Genomic DNA, 16,649 nt, shown 5'->3' with positions numbered 1-16,649 from the left:
ATTCCTCCCACAGTTCGTCAACTCGACTCTGAACATCTGATATGGTCACTCCCCCGCGCACACGGATGTAATCCTCGTACGCAGTCCTCTCAGCAATGGTCGTATTCAGCTCGGCCTCCAGATCCTTCTTATCGGACTCTAAGTCCTTATTATCGGCCTCCAGCTTCACTAAACGAGCCAGAAGCTCGTCATTCTTCGTCTGATCGGCTATAGCTCTTTTCTCAGCTTCGTCTAAAGCCGAAGAGTACAGCCGTTTCCAGTGAAGTATCTCCATCTCCTTGAGTACAAAGCAGCTATATTAGTTCGGCAGCTGTACCGAGCAGATAGTAAAATACAACAGGAATAAAGGCGAGTACGAAAAGCTATACGAAGACAAGTGTGGAGAATTTTTCATTCACAAGGAAAATTTTTTACACTAGGAGGGCTTCAAGGCCATTTTACAAGGAAGAAACTAGACTAAGAGAAGGGAGACGAAATCATACTCCACCAGCTTCGTCTCCGGCTCCTTGGTCTGGTTCAGCTTCTTTCTCCTGAGCTACCTCAGCCTCGGCCTCGCCTCCTGCCGGCCTCGCCTCCGCCTCCTGATCGGCTTCCTTCTCCGGATGCCCGGCCCGCTCGACTTCGGCCTCCAGCTCCAGCGGCTCGGCCTCACCCTCTCCGTTGTAAGTCGAAGCGGGTGAAACGGGTCCCACGGAGGCAAAGATAGCCTCCAGGTTCTCGTCCCGATCAGCTCGACAACTCCGGACTCGGTCTGCAGAAAGCAGGACCGAGGATGAAGCGAGCTCCTCAAGGAGCGGCAGATTCTGAAGCCGAGCTGCTATCTCTCGGCTGTACAGAGGCAGCACGACGTCGGCCCCCTGCTCGCCCTTATCGGTAATTAGCCTTACCAGACTACCGACAAAGGCCGAGAACTGGCTGCTCAAAAAGAGTTTCTCCGTGTAAACACGGAGAGCCTCCCCCTGGGCAGCCACGGCGGCAGCATCCCTCCGTTTCGTCTGCTCTCGCTGGATGACGAGCTGGTTTTTGGCAAACTGAGCTTCATCCTGGGCCGAAATCCTAGCAGCTCTGGCCTTCTCAAAGTTAGCCTCAGCCTGTTCGGCCCGATGACAAGCAGCTGCCAACTTCCTCTGCATCTCAGCATAGTCATTGGACGCTTTGGAGAGTTCGACGGCGACGAGCTTGGAGAGCATATCGTTCCTCTGAAAATGGATAAAGAAAAAAGTCAACAAAGGGGCCACAAAAAATACAGGAAAAAAGCAAGGCCAGAAAATCAAGAAGAGAATTCACCTCGGCGAAGTCCGTGGGCCATAAAAACGGCTCACAGATATGTTCCGAAGGAGGCGCCAAGACCACATCTTTCTCTGGCGCTCTCGGGGGCTTCTGGGCCTTCCCCTTCCCCTTTGCCGAAGTCGACTCCGGCTTCTTCGGATCCGAAGAAGAGGTTTTTTGCCTTTTCGGAGTCCTCTCGGCATCAGACGCCGAGCTGGTGGTTTTCGGCCTCTCCGGCTCCCTGGACTCCGAAGATTTGCGGCTAGCCTTATTTAGCATGTACACTGCCAAAAAGCAAGAAAGCAAAGTCAGATTTTCTTCGTTAAAGCAGTAGAGCATAAAGATAAAGAGAAATCCTCACCCTCGGCCTCTTCGTCCGAAGACGAGATGTCGAACACGACGTCGCCCTTGACGAGCTCAGACTCCGTGTATTGTTTCCTAACTATGGGAATCTTGTTGAGCTCGCCATCGAGCGCGTCCAACGGTTCAGGCCGAGGATGACGGATAACGGACTCCGGCCCTCTCCAGGGAAAACTAGGAGCCGCGGTCCTATCATAGTAGAAGAAGCGGTTTTGCCACTTCGGCCACTTCGTTTTACAAAAGGCCCTAAAGGGCTGTACAGGGATCAAGTAGAACCAAGACCCCTTCCTCTTAAATTGAAAGAATTTAAGGATCGCCTTCAAAGACAAATCCCTTCCTAACCTACGGAGTTCGGCAGCGAAGGCCGACAAGTGCCTCCAAGAGTTCGGAGTCACCTGGCCTAAAGGAAGCTGAAAAAAATCTAGTAAATCTATAAAGGCAGAAGGGAGGGGGAAACGAAGCCCGCATTCTAAGCAGGCCTCGTACACGGTGGCGTAACCCTCCGGCGGGGAGTCAGCCCTATGATCACCGTCAGGTACCACCGCCTTCCCCCCGGGAAAAAAGTATTTTTCGGGTAGGGATATCACAGTATCCTTACTCAAAATACTATGGAAATACTCTACGGTCTTCTCCCCGGACTCTTTCCGGCCAGAAGACCCCTTACCACCTCTCCTACTGCTACCCGACTCCGAAGAAGAAATAGAAGCCATTTTTCTTACTTTTTGAAGGTGAAGAAAGTCTGAGGAAGCTCTTGAAAGCGGAAGAAAATTTCTCGAGAAAGAGAGAGTATAGAAGACGCAACAGCAAAAGTGCTTCAATGATGAAGAAAGGAGGTATTTATCAGATTCGGCGAAGATTTCAAGATCGTCGCACCGTTTCGAATCCCACCTTTTCAGGATTCAACGGCCTGATTTTACTGTCGCATTTAATGCAAGGCACGTCCCCTGACGTCAGCCTCCCCCTTACCGTTATCCAGAATGCCGAAGTGACTCCCCTCGCCGAAGTGATTCACTTCGCTTTTCGGGGGGGGGTAGTGATGGGGTACGAACTAAACCCTAATGGCAAGCCCAATAACAGTGACGGCCCATCAGCCCAGAGCCCAAGAAAGAGTATCTGTTCGGCACCAAAGAGTTCGGCACGACCAAAGAGTTCGGACTCAGCCTACAGCTCGGTAAAAGCCGACCAGTCAAGCTCTCCTCTCAGATCGGCAAGAGCTGATCGGTAAAGTCCAGCAGTTCGGTCTCAGCATTCGACCGAACTAGGAGTTAGTGGACTCATGAAAGGCCTCCACGACCTCCACTATACCCACGATCTATTTAGTGGTACGAAGCAGTTATTGAGCAGTTATTGCTCACCCACGATCTTGTTAGTGGGGCTGCAAACCACGATCCTAGTTCAATGTATAAATAGAACTTAGATCAGATAGAAAAAGGTTAAGCTCTCTAGAGATAAAATAGCATATAGCAAGTCTGTGTTGTAAGCTGTAATCCCAGATCAAGCAATACAATCTTGCCCTCCCTTCTTCCCGTGGACGTAGATTTACTTCAGTAAATCGAACCACGTAAATTCATTGTGTCGTAGTCTTTATTCTCTACCAGCATTTACAAACATCAGAAATTCGCGGAGCCATCATAAGACAAGCTATGGAAGAGAACAATGAAGAAATCAACAATCTCATATATCTGAAACTGGTGATCAAAGAGACTCTGAGGCTGCACCCTCCGGCTCCCATGCTGCCTAGAGCTTGCAACGAGGAACACGTGATCAACGGATACACCATACCGGCTGGATCTATGGTGATGGTAAATATTTGGGCCATGCAGAGGGACCCGGAGCACTGGGAAAATGCGGAGAGGTTTGAGCCCGAGAGATTCGAAACTGAAGATCTGAATTTTGTAGGTGGAGATTTTAAATACTTGCCGTTTGGTTTTGGAAGAAGAATGTGCCCTGGGCTGACGTTCGGCTTGGCTTCTGCCGAGTCGGCTCTTGTCCAACTGCTCTACAACTTCGATTGGAAACTTCCAGAGAATGTCAGGGCGGAGGATTTGGACATGGCTGAAAATGTGGGCATAACAGCTACAAGAAAACAAAATTTGTCCGTCATCGTCACTCCGTACAAGTAGCTGATAACTAACTATTTTTAGCAGAGTCGAAGACTCCTTCGAGGGTTTTTCTTTATCCCATAGGATTAGGTCATTTCCTCTGTATCAGTATGGAATCATCAATAATAAGAATTACCTTTGTATCAATAATAAAATTTTTGCCAAAATTGTATTGTCGTTCACTTAGTTTCTAATTAAAGACATTTATAAATTTGTACGTTAATAATGTTATCGCTATGCCATGTTGTCCTTATCATCATTTGAAAGACCAAATGGTTCCATGGAGCATTCGATTACCGAGGTAAGACAATAAAATTGAATACGCACCTCTTCTAAAATTATGACATCCATTAATTGACCATTCAAAGACACGTTTTCACTCTAGAAACTGATTCCATTGAGAAACTTAGTTGATTATGAGTCACATTTTTATATACTCTCTCCGTTCCACTCTAAGTGAATTATTTTTTTAATAGTTCCCTCTAAATGATACATTAATTTTGCAGTAGAATATGAATGTGCTGATTTAGTGCGGTAAGAGATCCACTCAATCAGATGATGCAATTTTGGTTGCAAATGGAAATCAAAATAATAGAAAAGAAGATGACGTGTTATATCAATTGTTCCAACTAACTCACTGTACTCACATTTTATTATAAAACCAATATAAAAAAATAGGTCTCAATATACCACTGACTTTTCCAACTCACTATTCTTTACATTTCTTAAAGCATGCACCCACAATAAAAGTGACTCCTATTGTGGGACGGAGGGAGTATTTGATTGTCGAATACAACGCTCAGCGATTTATTATTATTATTATTATTATTATTTCAAAAATTATCTCCTAATATGTGACAATTTATTGTCCATTAGATTACAAGATCTTGTTGTTAAATTTGGTCTTTGTTATACATTTAAATTTTGTTCTGTCACTGTCCTAAATATGCGTTAGAATTTTGTTCGAACAAGAACTAAAAAAACACATGTACTTATTTAGATAATGGAGTAATAAAACAGTCAACAAGGTGGAGCTGGACCCCAAATTAACACCTGACAATTTAGTGGAGTGATACTATATAAAAATGAAGGCATGGAACGCCAAAAATCACCTGTATTTTTAACTAAACAATCATATCTTTACACATGCATGATAAATTAATAAGAAAGAACGCCACAAAACTACCGCTAGCCAAGAAAGAAACACGATAAAAATAAGCATCTATCGAAAAGGAGAACTAAGCAATAAAGACCTATAAATACCTTCACATTCTTCAAACCAAACACCAAAAACATCTGCAATCTATTTATCTTTCAAGCAATCTCTCTCACTCACGCACACAAACATTTTCTTAGAAACATATACAGGGTAAGATGGAAATGTGTCCACCACATGTTTCTGCAATGAAGAATGGCAAAAGCTTAGATGAAATTCGTAAATCTGCCACATTTCATCCTTCCATTTGGGGAGACTTCTTTCTCAAATATGATTCTGATTCTGTTAACACGGTACGTATGCTTTTACAAAACATAAATTGTTACAATTTCTTACTATGATTCTAATGTACTTATATTTGTGTAGAACATCACTGATGCTGAGCAAAGAGAACTCGCAAAGCAAAAAGAAATGGTCAGGAAAATGCTCTCTCAAACTCCAGACGATTCAACGCGTAAACTGGAACTCATCGATGAGATCCAGCGCCTGGGAGTGGAATACCATTTCACTACAGAAATTGAGGAATCCTTGAAATATATTCATGACAGTTACATGCAGCAAAACTGCAAAGACAATGATGATCTACGCATCGTAGCTCTTCGCTTTCGTTTGCTTAGACAACAAGGCTACAGCGTTCCATGCGGTAAGATTCCTAGCCAATTAAATTTTTGTTTGGAGATATATATATATGCTTACTACTTAGCATCTTTACTTCTACAGATGTGTTTTCCAAATTCACTGACGGTGAAGGAAATTATGAGGCGTCGTTGCAAAACGACGTTGAAGGATTGCTGAACTTGTACGAGGCGGCCCATCTTTTGACACACGGCGAAGGGATTCTTGACAATGCAATAGAGTTCTGTTCGTATAATCTTCAAGCTTCACTCCACAAGTTGGCTGATGTTTCTCTCTCTAAACGAGTCAACGAAGCTCTGGAGATGCCAAACCGTTGGAGTCTCACAAGATTGGGTGCCAGAAAGTTCATATCTGCATACCAAAAAGACGAGTCACATAATGAAATACTGCTGAATTTTGCAAAATTGGATTTCAACCTATTGCAGAAATTGCACCAGAGAGAGCTCAGTGATGCTACAAGGTACTTACATTTAATTATTGTATTTCTATAATTTGATTACATTTAATTAAATTTATATTTCATTTAATATAAATAGGTGGTGGAAGAAATTGGACGTAGTGAATAAAATGCCGCATGCAAGAGATAGGATTGCTGAATTGTACTTGTGGGTGTTAGGAGTCTTCTTTGAGCCATGCTATGCTAAAGCAAGAAGAATATTATTGAAATGCATTTCGATGGCTTCCATCGCCGACGATACATATGAATATGCAACACTAGATGAACTACGGATTCTAACAGAAGCTATTCAACGGTTAGCTATCAATTTTTTAAATAAATTTGACTAAAAAATACGTACTAATATTATTATCTTCTTTCAGTTGGGATGTTAATGAGACATTGGAGAATTCACCGCCATACATCCAAATGTTATACAGAAGCCTTATCAAAACATACACTGAAATAGAAGACGAAATGGAGAAAACGGGAGAATCATACCGCGTCCAATATGCAAAGCAAGAAGTATTAATTCATCCATCCGTTTTATTCATTGAGTTTGTTTACTATAACAAATTATTATTTTATTTTCTAATTAAAACACAAAAATATTTGCAGATGAAAAAGTTACTACAGTCATATTTTGACGAGGTGATATGGTTGTATAATGATAATTATATTCCAACTCTCGAAGAGTATTTGAAGGTCTCCGTAGTATCCGGTGGTTACATGATGTTGTCCACAACTTCTTTGGTTGGTATGGGAGATGACCAAGTTACCAAAAAAGATTTCGATTGGATTGTAAATGAACCTCTAATAGATCGAGCATCGGCATTATTAGCTCGATTGTTGGATGACTTAGTTGGAGATGAGGTATGTCGTATATATATCATTATTCTCCCTCGTCTCTTGGAAATAGTCATCTTTTGTCATTTCAGTTCGTCAACTATATTTTAATAACTTTTTCACCACAAATTACAATACTATTGACGTGGGGTATTACTATCACTAACACTACTTCAACTATTCTTTTTCTCGTGCAGTATGAGGAGAAGCCGTCGTCAATACACTGTTACATGACACAATATGGAATGTCAGAGGATGATGCTCGTGCTCAAATCAAACAACAAATGAAGAATGCATGGAAAGATATGAATCAAGAATGCCTTGAGCCGACACCGGCATCCATGCCAATCCTCATGCGCGTTATCAATCTGGCTCGAGCTGCCCAACTTATCTATTCCAATGGGGATTGCTATACCGATCCCAACAAAGCCAAAGAGTGGGTGAAGCTGTTACTTATCGAGGCCGTTCCAATTTGAAGATATGAATCTTGAAGTGTTATATCAAGCTTTTTCAATAAAAGATCACTGAAATAAATGAAGGCTAGCTATTTTGATAAAATAGTAAAGCCTGGATTTGTTTTTTGTAATGGAATCATCTATTTAAACAACATTTTATGTTTTGATCATTGTGATTTCCTCATATGCATCGTAACTTTAAGAATCTAATATATTTATAGTAAATCTTAATAATTTGGTAAGACTCATCATTTTCACTTGAGATCCTCTATCCAATTTTTTTGATGTTCTACGATTTTTGTCTTTCATTTTTCCTTCAATTTAAGATTCTACTACTTACGAATAAAATGTCATATCCTAATACGTGCATATCTATATAAAGTTCTCCATATCTTTATTAATTAGTTAATTAGTGATTTGTCATATCTTTTCCATATATGTTTAGGATATTTTCTTGTTCCTTAAGTTAGGGTATTTAGCATTATAAATAGATGTCATTGTTATTCTTTTCATTCAACGAATGAATGAATATATGAATTTACGTCTCTTTCTATTTTATTTTACGCACTTTGTTTAATCTTGAGTTGTCGACGGGAATATATAGACCAAAACAATTGTTCAGGAACAAAACCTAACATAATTAATACGTAACACCATTTTTTTTAACAAATGGACATGACAAAGTAATAGGCTCCAACGTCTAGGGTGCTAGGGTTTTGTAGAGCACTCGAACGTAAGAGAGATTGTAAAACACGAAACCTTAGTTTTGGGTGCTAGGGTTTTGTAGAGAATTTGTGAAGAGCAAAGGAATGAGAATAAGTTTTACTCTATTTCTTAATGAATAATTGTCCTAGGAATTCTAGTATTTATAGAATTCCAATCCTAGATGGTTCGACTCTCTTAATATGATTCAGAAAAGAATCAACAAAAACACCCAAAAAGACAAACATAGAGTGGGTCAGGTCGTGGGATATTTGCTTAGGCATGCCATGGTTATACATGGAAATCTTGAAAATGTCATAGGTCATTATACTCACACTAAACAATACGTTTTGGTGCACATTCAACAGTTTTATAAAAAATTAAAGTCAATTAATCCTACATATTAAATGTGTGAGATGCAACCGTCACAACTCGTAAGCCCAATCCGGAGGACCACAAGCGCTGAGCAGCCTGTAGCAGATAGGCCCAGTGCGAAGAGCCCAAGACAAAAATGCCAAACCCGAGCTCCACACCGATACCAAGATTATATGTGGGACTTTAGGATTAATTACTTTTGTTTTATTTATTTATCCCTCTGTCTCAGTATAACTGATTTATTTATAAACCTCTCTCCCGATTATTTTTTGTTGGTTCTTTTCCGCAAAAGAGAGTCGAACCAACCCTAGCGTCTATAAGTATAAATAAAAATTTGTCATTATTTTCGTTCTCTTGTCTCCTTCACGAGAAAACCCTAAAAATTGCATTAGTTTGCCGACGGAAAGACCCTAGCAGACTTACGCTCTATCTGATCACCGAGCCGAAGGCCGCCGATCACCCACGACATGTTAGGGAAATAACCTTTAATGTGTTAGCTTTTGGTCCATTAATTTAACTCGTTAGACAGGTCAAAATGCGTTTTACCTTTCATTTTTTTACTAAATTATGGACTAAAACCCTAATCCTGCCGTAGAATAGTAATGAGAAATTGGATGAAAATATACATATGATTGTATTTCTTATTGAATTAAAGAGACTCCATATTATAGTACCTAAATGCGGTTCGACTCTCATAATACGGTCCGGGAAAGAACCGACAAAGAAAACCCGGAACGGAGCTTGCAGATCGCTCAACTAATTAAATTACAAGACTCGATTCAACATAAATTAAATAAAATTAAGAAGCATGCATTAGTTTGAAAGGTCGAATGGCATGGCAATCATCCCACCATCCACAGCCAAATCAACGCCGGTGACAAACGCCGCCTCATCAGAAGCCAGAAACGCCACCGCATCCGCCACATTCTCGGCCGTGAGCGTCGCCCCTTTCAAACTCGTGTAGCGGCTGATATACTTGTCAACATCCGCCGGCGTCTCAATCCCCTGCTTTGCAGCAAGCGGCGTGAGCACCACACCCAACGACACGCTGTTCACCCGTATCCCGTGCTTCCCGAGCTGCCAGCTAGCCGACCGCATCAGCCCCAACACCGCCCTCTTCGACATCACATAGTCCGTCACGTTCACCGTCGCCTTCTCCGCCGTCGCACTCGCCGTGCAGACGATAGACCCTCTCGTCCCCAATTCCACCATCTTACGCGCCGCCTGCTTCACGCACACCGCCATGCCACGCGCGTTCACGTGCATCACGCGCTCGTATTCCAAAAAATCCAAATCCAGGATGGTCTGAGGGAGGCTGCTGACAGTACCGGCGTTGCTGATCATTACGTCGAGGCCGCCGTAGGTCGTCGCCGTCCATTCCACCATGGCCGCAACTTGTTCCTCGTCGGCCACGTCGCATTGGACGTAGCTGCAGCGCTGCAGGCCGATGGATTCGGCCACAGCGCGGCCCTTTTCGGGTTGGATATCGGCGATCACCACCGCCCGCGCCCCGTGATCGGCCAGGACTCGGGCGATGGTCTCGCCGATGCCGCTGGCGCCGCCGGTAACGATGACTACTTTGCCTTGAAGCTTTATCTTTATCGAATTGTTTGCCATATTTAAGATTTACTTATTTTTTATTTTTAAGTATCGATGATATGTTCTTAATCTTTCTCACACTATATATAAGATGGATCAATGACTCAAATGACACATTTGCCCTTCATCGCTTGGTTTGGGGAAAATAACGCTGGATATGTGGCGCTCTCCCAGCCGTGAGATTTTCAAATCGTGCGGTCCAGATCTGCTGGTTGTATGCTGGAATATTATTTATTTATATAATACTAATAAAAGAGTCAACAAGATTGAGCTTATACAATAGTACAACACCGGAACGCCATCTTATTTATTTAGTGGATACATATAAAAAATGAAGGCATGGAACGCCAAAAATATTAAATTATACAACCAGAGTCTCTAGACTTTCTACACATGCACTCAATTTATTGATAAATTAGTAAGAAAGAACGCCAAAAAACTACCGCTACCCAAGAAAGAAACATGATAAAAATAAGCATCTGTCTAAAATGAAAATTAATATAAATAGAAGATTATACAAAAAATTATTATAAATAGAAAACGTTTTTCATATTAATTATAAGAATAATTTTGTTCTTTATTTTTGACAATTTGGTTTCCAAAACTCTCCCATTTTGACTCTGTCTCTACTCTCTAGTTTTTGATCAAGTTATGTTGCACAAAGATCAGAATACAAGGTTAAGAAACAGATGAAAGGAATTAAGGTTGAGTGCAAAGACGTTATGTGTGGAGAAGTCGTAAGCCACCATCAGGCAGCATTTGTTTGTTATAGTTAGGGATGGGTAGGTACGGTATACCTTATCGAAACCACCATACCATATACCTTATCGTAAATACGGTATGCGGAAAAATCATACCTTTACCTTTTTGAAAACTATATATCTAGAATCATAAGAGAAATTTGAGAGAAAGGATCATATTATTGATCATCGAAAAATATGATTACAAAGATCTAAAAGGAGCTATTTATACAGAGAAGAAAAGCTAAGCTAAGAAGCAACACAACTAACTAATGAGCTAACTAACTCCCTTTCCACGTGTGCATGCTGACTAGATGCCAGCTCGATGACAGCTGGAGGAAGATATTCTCCAACCATGCATATTGCTTTCATGTTCGAACATCACCCGCATCTCACTATCTCTTTCATTTCAGCTTCTCAATTTCACTTTCATGCGGACTTGAATCTGCCAATTTCAACATACCTTACCAAAGTTTTCGGTATACCGAACTTCGGTATACCTTATTTTCGGTATGACGAATTTCCATACCGATACCGTACCTCATTTTCGGTATACCATGCCGAAGTTCGGTATACCTGACTTTCAACATCAATTAAAATAGAAAATTAGAGTTTTTAGAATATTATTTATATTTTATAATTTTAAAAATAAATTAAATGTAATTTATTCATAATTATATTTATATTTCACAATAGATTTTATAATTTAAAAATATATAAAATATATTTTATATATAATTGTGTTTATATTTTTGTAGTATATACCTTAGTTTACGGTATATACCTTAATTTACGGTATATACCGAATTTCGATATGCAGCGGTATACCGCGGTATTTGAAAATTCATACCGTTACCTTACCGAAATTTTTCGGTAAGGTATCATACCGTACCGAAAGTTACGATATACCAAAAATTCGGTATTTTCGATATTTTTTCGGTACGATAAGGCCGGTATTTTGGTATTTCGATATTTTTCCCCAGCCCTAGTTATAGTCAAAGGCAAACCTACACTGGGACCTAGTGGCCCACTCCAATTTGAGTTTTTATTACATATTCCCGCCGTCCACGAAAAATAGTCTTATTTTTCGATTTCCACAAAAAAAGTCCACTTTCTAAAAATAAAAAGTTTATCTCTCATACTTTATCAAAATAGACTGTGTATAATGCAACCTGCGAAAATGCATGTATCTACTACGTCAACTAATATATTGCATATCCTCGTCATTTTGCACTATATGTGTCATGTGACACCACGAGGCTGGAAGTACGTTATGACTCAAACGGTGGAAGAACACTAGTGATCCCCTATATTTACATTTTTATTCTTAACGAAGTTAGTATTTTCTAAAATTCAGCAGTTAATAAATCTATAATGGTAATAACAATTGTAATGGAGTATATAGCATGTAATGGTGTAAAAATGATGCATGTATTAATTTAATAATATCACATAAAAGAGGTAACTTTTATTATTGATGATTCCATACGGATACAAGTATTTTTTAAAGAAAGAAAATGACCTAATCCTATCGGTTCAAATAAAATCATCAAGAGAAAAGAACCGACAAGAAAAATCCTTCAAGGAGACCACAATTCGTCTCTGATCAACAGTGTATATAAATTTAAATCTTAATATAAATTCTTAGCTCCGTCCCTAACAGTATATATGATCTAATTGTATGGACTGACAACCACAAATAAATTTTGCTTTCTTGTAGCCGTGAGTCCAACATTTTCAGTCATGTCCAAATCTTCAGCCCTGAGACCCTCCGGAAGTTTCCAGTCGAAGTTGTAGAGCAATTGGATTAGAGCCGACTCCACAGCAGCCAAACCGAACGTCAAACCAGGGCACATTCTTCTTCCAATTCCAAACGGCGAATACTTACAATCACCAGCTACAAAATTGAGATCTTCCGTCTCGAATCTCTTGGGCTCAAACCTCTCTGGATCTTTCCAGTAGCTCGGGTCCCTCTGCATCGCCCAACTATTTACCATCACCATCGCTCCAGCAGGTATGGTGTATCCATTAATCACTTGCTCCTCGATGCTAGCTCTGGGCAGTATTGGACCCGGTGGGTGTAGCCTCAAACTCTCTTTTATCACCAGTTTTAGATATTTCAGATCATAAACCACATCATCTTGTTGAAAACTAGGGTTTTCTTTAAAGGCTCGTCTTACTTCAGCTTGTACCTTTTCCATTATTCGAGGGTGCCTCAACAGTTCTACCATGGTCCACTCAATAGTTGCTGCTGAAGTATCAGTTCCAGCTGTGAAAACATCCTGCATATCATCAAACTCCATTAGGATGGAATGTGTCCAAAAACAAATTACTTCATCCGTCCCTTAAATATTGTCATAGTTTGATCTTTAAGAAATGTAATGGAAAGTGAGTCAAAAAAAGTTTGTAGGACGTGGGTTCTACTTTTAAAGTATTAGTTTTATAATTTAATGTGAGTAGGAATAAGTTAGCGGAATGTGTGAGGTCCATTACCAAAAATAGTAAAAAGTGAAATGTGACAAATTTTGTGGGGCGGGTGAAAATAGAAAAATGTGACAAAATTTCAGGAAGGGAGGGAGTATTACATATTTGAATAGAAGAGATATATACTTACATACAAGACCGCCTTGATGTTATTGTTATCAATTGGAAACTGGAGCAGCTCTTCCTCCTGAGCCCTAAGAATCACATCAACCAAATCCTCACCCCCAAACTCCGAATTCCGGCCGCGATTTCTCCGATGCCGGTCGATAATATCATCCATGATCACGTCGAGCTCGCGCCGCATCGTCTTGAGGAGGCGCATCCTCCTCCAGCTCAGCGCGGCGACGAGTCTCGACGAGGGGAACAGATCCAGCATCTCAAACCCTCCGACCATCTCCATCGTGTGCTCAATCAACTTCCGCAACGCCTCATTATCCTTGCACGCCGCGCCAAAGGCAGCGCGGAAGGTGATGGAGCTCGACAAGGAGAAGAGCTTCTCCGTGAAATTCACGGAGCTTCCAGAAGATTCGCGCAAGTATTCGACCAGCCGAGCTGACTCGTCTTCCCGGATCGATTGGAAGAGTCGCACCATTTTAGTGCTGAGAAGCTCGTTGACGCAGAACTTCCTCATCTGGCGCCAGTACTCGCCGTAGGGGCTGAAGCCGATGTCGCTGCCCGCGTACCACAGGATCTTGCTGGCTAAATACTCGGGCCGCTGGGCGAAGCGCGGGTCGAGATCTTTTAGCATTTGTTTCGCGAGCTCTGGGGACGAGACGACGATGGCGCTGCGCTCCCCGAGCTTGAGGTGCATCAAGGGGCCGTTCTGGTTGGAGAGATCTCTCAAGCAGCGGAAGGGATGGTTGCTCATTTGGTGAAGGTTTCCGATTATAGGAAGTTTTCGGGGGCCCGGTGGCAGCTGTTTCGTCGATTTGTTATTTTTGGAAGTCTTCCATTTGTTTAGGAGGAACACGAAGAAGGATGCAGCAAGAATGAGAGTTGTAATTAGCTCAACCATGTTTCTGTTTTTGATGGAATAATTGGAGAGACAGATGGTTTGGTTGCTATATATAGAGTATAATAGCTTCACAAATTTTATAAAACAACGGACAACAAAATATAAAGTGAGTAGTTTTCTTATTTTCCTTTACAATGATGCTTATTTTTATCATGTTTCTTTCTTGGCTAGCGGTAGTTTTTTTTGGTGTTCTTCTCAGTATTAATTTATCAATAAAGTGAGTGCATGTGTAAAATTCTGAGTTGTTTAATTTAATTAGCAGGTGATTTTTGGCGTTCCATTTTTACGTGTTTCCATTCTTAGTATTTAAGAGTAAAAACAGTCAACCTAAGACAAGAACGCCAAAAAGGATATTTGAATAAAAAACATTTATTTATTTATAGATTGCAATAACACAGTAGTCAACAAGATGGAGCTTAACAATAATGCTCAGACAGAGACAAGCCATCAAATTTATTTAATGCATATACATACAGCGCCAAAAATCACAATTAAATTAAATCTTTACACATGCACTCAATTTATTAATAAATTAATAAGAAAGAACGCCAACCAATTACCGCTAGCCAAGAAATAAGAAACATGATAAAAACAAGCATCAATCTAAAAGGAAAATTATTAAACTAAGCAATGAAAATCTTATTATTTTGAGTAGAGTTTGAACCAACAAAGAAATATAAATACCTTCTCATTCTTCAAATCAAACACCAAACCATCAATTCTCTCTAAATATTAAGTGTTCCATCAAAAGCAAAAAAAAACATGGTTGGCCTAATCACAACCGTTGCTACTCTCATTCTTCCTCTAATATTCTTCTTCATCAATAGATGGAAGAAATCCAAAAATAGCAAATCGACGAAACAACTGCCACCCGGCCCTCGAAAACTTCCTATAATTGGAAACCTTCACCAGATGAGAAACCCTCCCTTCCGCTGCTTCAGAGATTTATCGAACCAGCACGGCCCCTTGATGCACCTCAAGCTCGGTGAGTGCAACGCCATCGTCGTCTCGTCCCCAGAGATGGCGAGAAAAGTGCTTAAAGATCTGGACCCAAGCTTCGCCGGGCGGGTGCAGAACGTGGCCAGCAGGATCATGTGGTACGACGGCAGCGACATCGCCTTCAGCCCATACGGCGACTACTGGCGCCAGATGAGGAAGCTCTGCATCAACGACCTTCTCAGCCCGAAGATGGTGCGCTTGTTCCAATCGATTAGAGAAGACGAGTCCGCTCGATTAGTCAAATCCTTGCGCGAATCTTCTGGAAGCTCCGTCAATTTCACAGAGAAGCTATTCTCCTATTCGAGCTCCATCACTTGCCGAGCTGCATTCGGCGGCGCCTGCAAGGATAGTGAGACGCTGATTAAGATGATGGTGGACTCGATGAAGATGGTCGGAGGCTTTGAGATGGCGGATCTGTTCCCGTCGTCAGCAATCATCGGGGCGCTGAGCTGGAGGAAGACGCGCCTCATGAAGAGGATGCGGAGCGAGCTTGATGGGATTCTTGATGATATTATCGATCAGCATCGAAGGAAGCGGGCCGAATCTGGTGGGCGGAAACTAGGGAATTCGGAGTTTGGTGGTGAGGATTTGGTTGATGTGTTTCTCAGGGCTATGGAAGAAGAGGAGCTCAAGTTTCCTATTGATAACCACAACATCAAGGCTGTCTTATTTGTAAGTAAATACTCTTATTTGTCTGCCAAAACAACACTCCATAAAATCTCATGTTCAGATAGGAAATGTCATAAATAAATAAATTCAATCAATTGACAAAATTTGGATGCAGGATGTATTCACAGCTGGAACGGATACTTCAGCGGCAGCTATTGACTGGACCATGGTAGAACTGATGAGGAATCCTCGAGTGATGGCCAAGGTTCAAGCTGAAGTAAGACAAGCTATGGAAGAGAACAATGAAGAAATCAACAATCTCAGATATCTGAAACTGGTGATCAAAGAGACTCTGAGGCTGCACCCTCCGGCTCCCATGCTGCCTAGAGCTTGCAACGAGGAACACGTGATCAACGGATACACCATACCGGCTGGATCTATGGTGATGGTAAATATTTGGGCCATGCAGAGGGACCCGGAGCACTGGGAAAATGCGGAGAGGTTTGAGCCCGAGAGATTCGAAACTGAAGATCTGAATTTTGTAGGTGGAGATTTTAAATACTTGCCGTTTGGTTTTGGAAGAAGAATGTGCCCTGGGCTGACGTTCGGCTTGGCTTCTGCCGAGTCGGCTCTTGTCCAACTGCTCTACAACTTCGATTGGAAACTTCCAGAGAATGTCAGGGCGGAGGATTTGGACATGGCTGAAAATGTGGGCATAACAGCTACAAGAAAACAAAATTTGTCCGTCATCGTCACTCCGTACAAGTAGCTGATAACTAACTATTTTTAGCAGAGTCGAAGACTCC

General features: G+C 41.4%; 5 protein-coding genes across 5 annotated transcripts; 3 read left to right on the top strand and 2 right to left on the bottom strand.

Moving 5' to 3' along the window:
• The first annotated feature begins 3,272 nt into the window (after positions 1-3,272).
• On the top strand, positions 3,273-3,752 carry LOC121759082 (premnaspirodiene oxygenase-like). The gene has a single exon (XM_042154584.1). It carries the CDS (start codon positions 3,273-3,275, stop codon positions 3,750-3,752), a length of 480 nt encoding a protein of 159 aa, XP_042010518.1.
• A 1,286-nt stretch (positions 3,753-5,038) lies between these two features.
• LOC121757275 (bicyclogermacrene synthase-like) lies at positions 5,039-7,426 on the top strand. The gene is made up of 7 exons (XM_042152809.1): positions 5,039-5,240; positions 5,314-5,590; positions 5,668-6,043; positions 6,120-6,335; positions 6,403-6,544; positions 6,638-6,892; positions 7,063-7,426. Exons 1-7 carry the CDS (start codon positions 5,106-5,108, stop codon positions 7,339-7,341), a joined length of 1,680 nt encoding a protein of 559 aa, XP_042008743.1. The 5' UTR covers positions 5,039-5,105; the 3' UTR covers positions 7,342-7,426.
• Positions 7,427-9,007: 1,581 nt separating this feature from the next.
• On the bottom strand, positions 9,008-10,030 carry LOC121757280 ((+)-cis,cis-nepetalactol synthase NEPS3-like). The gene has a single exon (XM_042152815.1). The coding sequence runs from the start codon at positions 10,012-10,014 to the stop codon at positions 9,211-9,213; it is 804 nt and encodes a 267-aa protein (XP_042008749.1). The 5' UTR covers positions 10,015-10,030; the 3' UTR covers positions 9,008-9,210.
• Positions 10,031-12,391: 2,361 nt separating this feature from the next.
• Positions 12,392-14,235, bottom strand: LOC121759081 (premnaspirodiene oxygenase-like). The gene is made up of 2 exons (XM_042154583.1): positions 13,351-14,235; positions 12,392-13,018 (listed from the first exon to the last, which is right to left on the bottom strand). Exons 1-2 carry the CDS (start codon positions 14,233-14,235, stop codon positions 12,410-12,412), a joined length of 1,494 nt encoding a protein of 497 aa, XP_042010517.1. The 3' UTR covers positions 12,392-12,409.
• Positions 14,236-14,967: 732 nt separating this feature from the next.
• On the top strand, positions 14,968-16,632 carry LOC121758417 (premnaspirodiene oxygenase-like). The gene is made up of 2 exons (XM_042153825.1): positions 14,968-15,906; positions 16,019-16,632. The coding sequence occupies exons 1-2, from the start codon at positions 14,998-15,000 to the stop codon at positions 16,610-16,612; spliced, it is 1,503 nt and encodes a 500-aa protein (XP_042009759.1). The 5' UTR covers positions 14,968-14,997; the 3' UTR covers positions 16,613-16,632.
• Positions 16,633-16,649: the final 17 nt, after the last annotated feature.

Source organism: Salvia splendens, chromosome 12 (genome assembly GCF_004379255.2).
Source record: "Salvia splendens isolate huo1 chromosome 12, SspV2, whole genome shotgun sequence".
NCBI lineage: Eukaryota > Viridiplantae > Streptophyta > Magnoliopsida > Lamiales > Lamiaceae > Salvia > Salvia splendens.
Note: the sequence above shows the minus strand (reverse complement) of the source record. Positions and strands in the feature narration are given on the sequence as shown.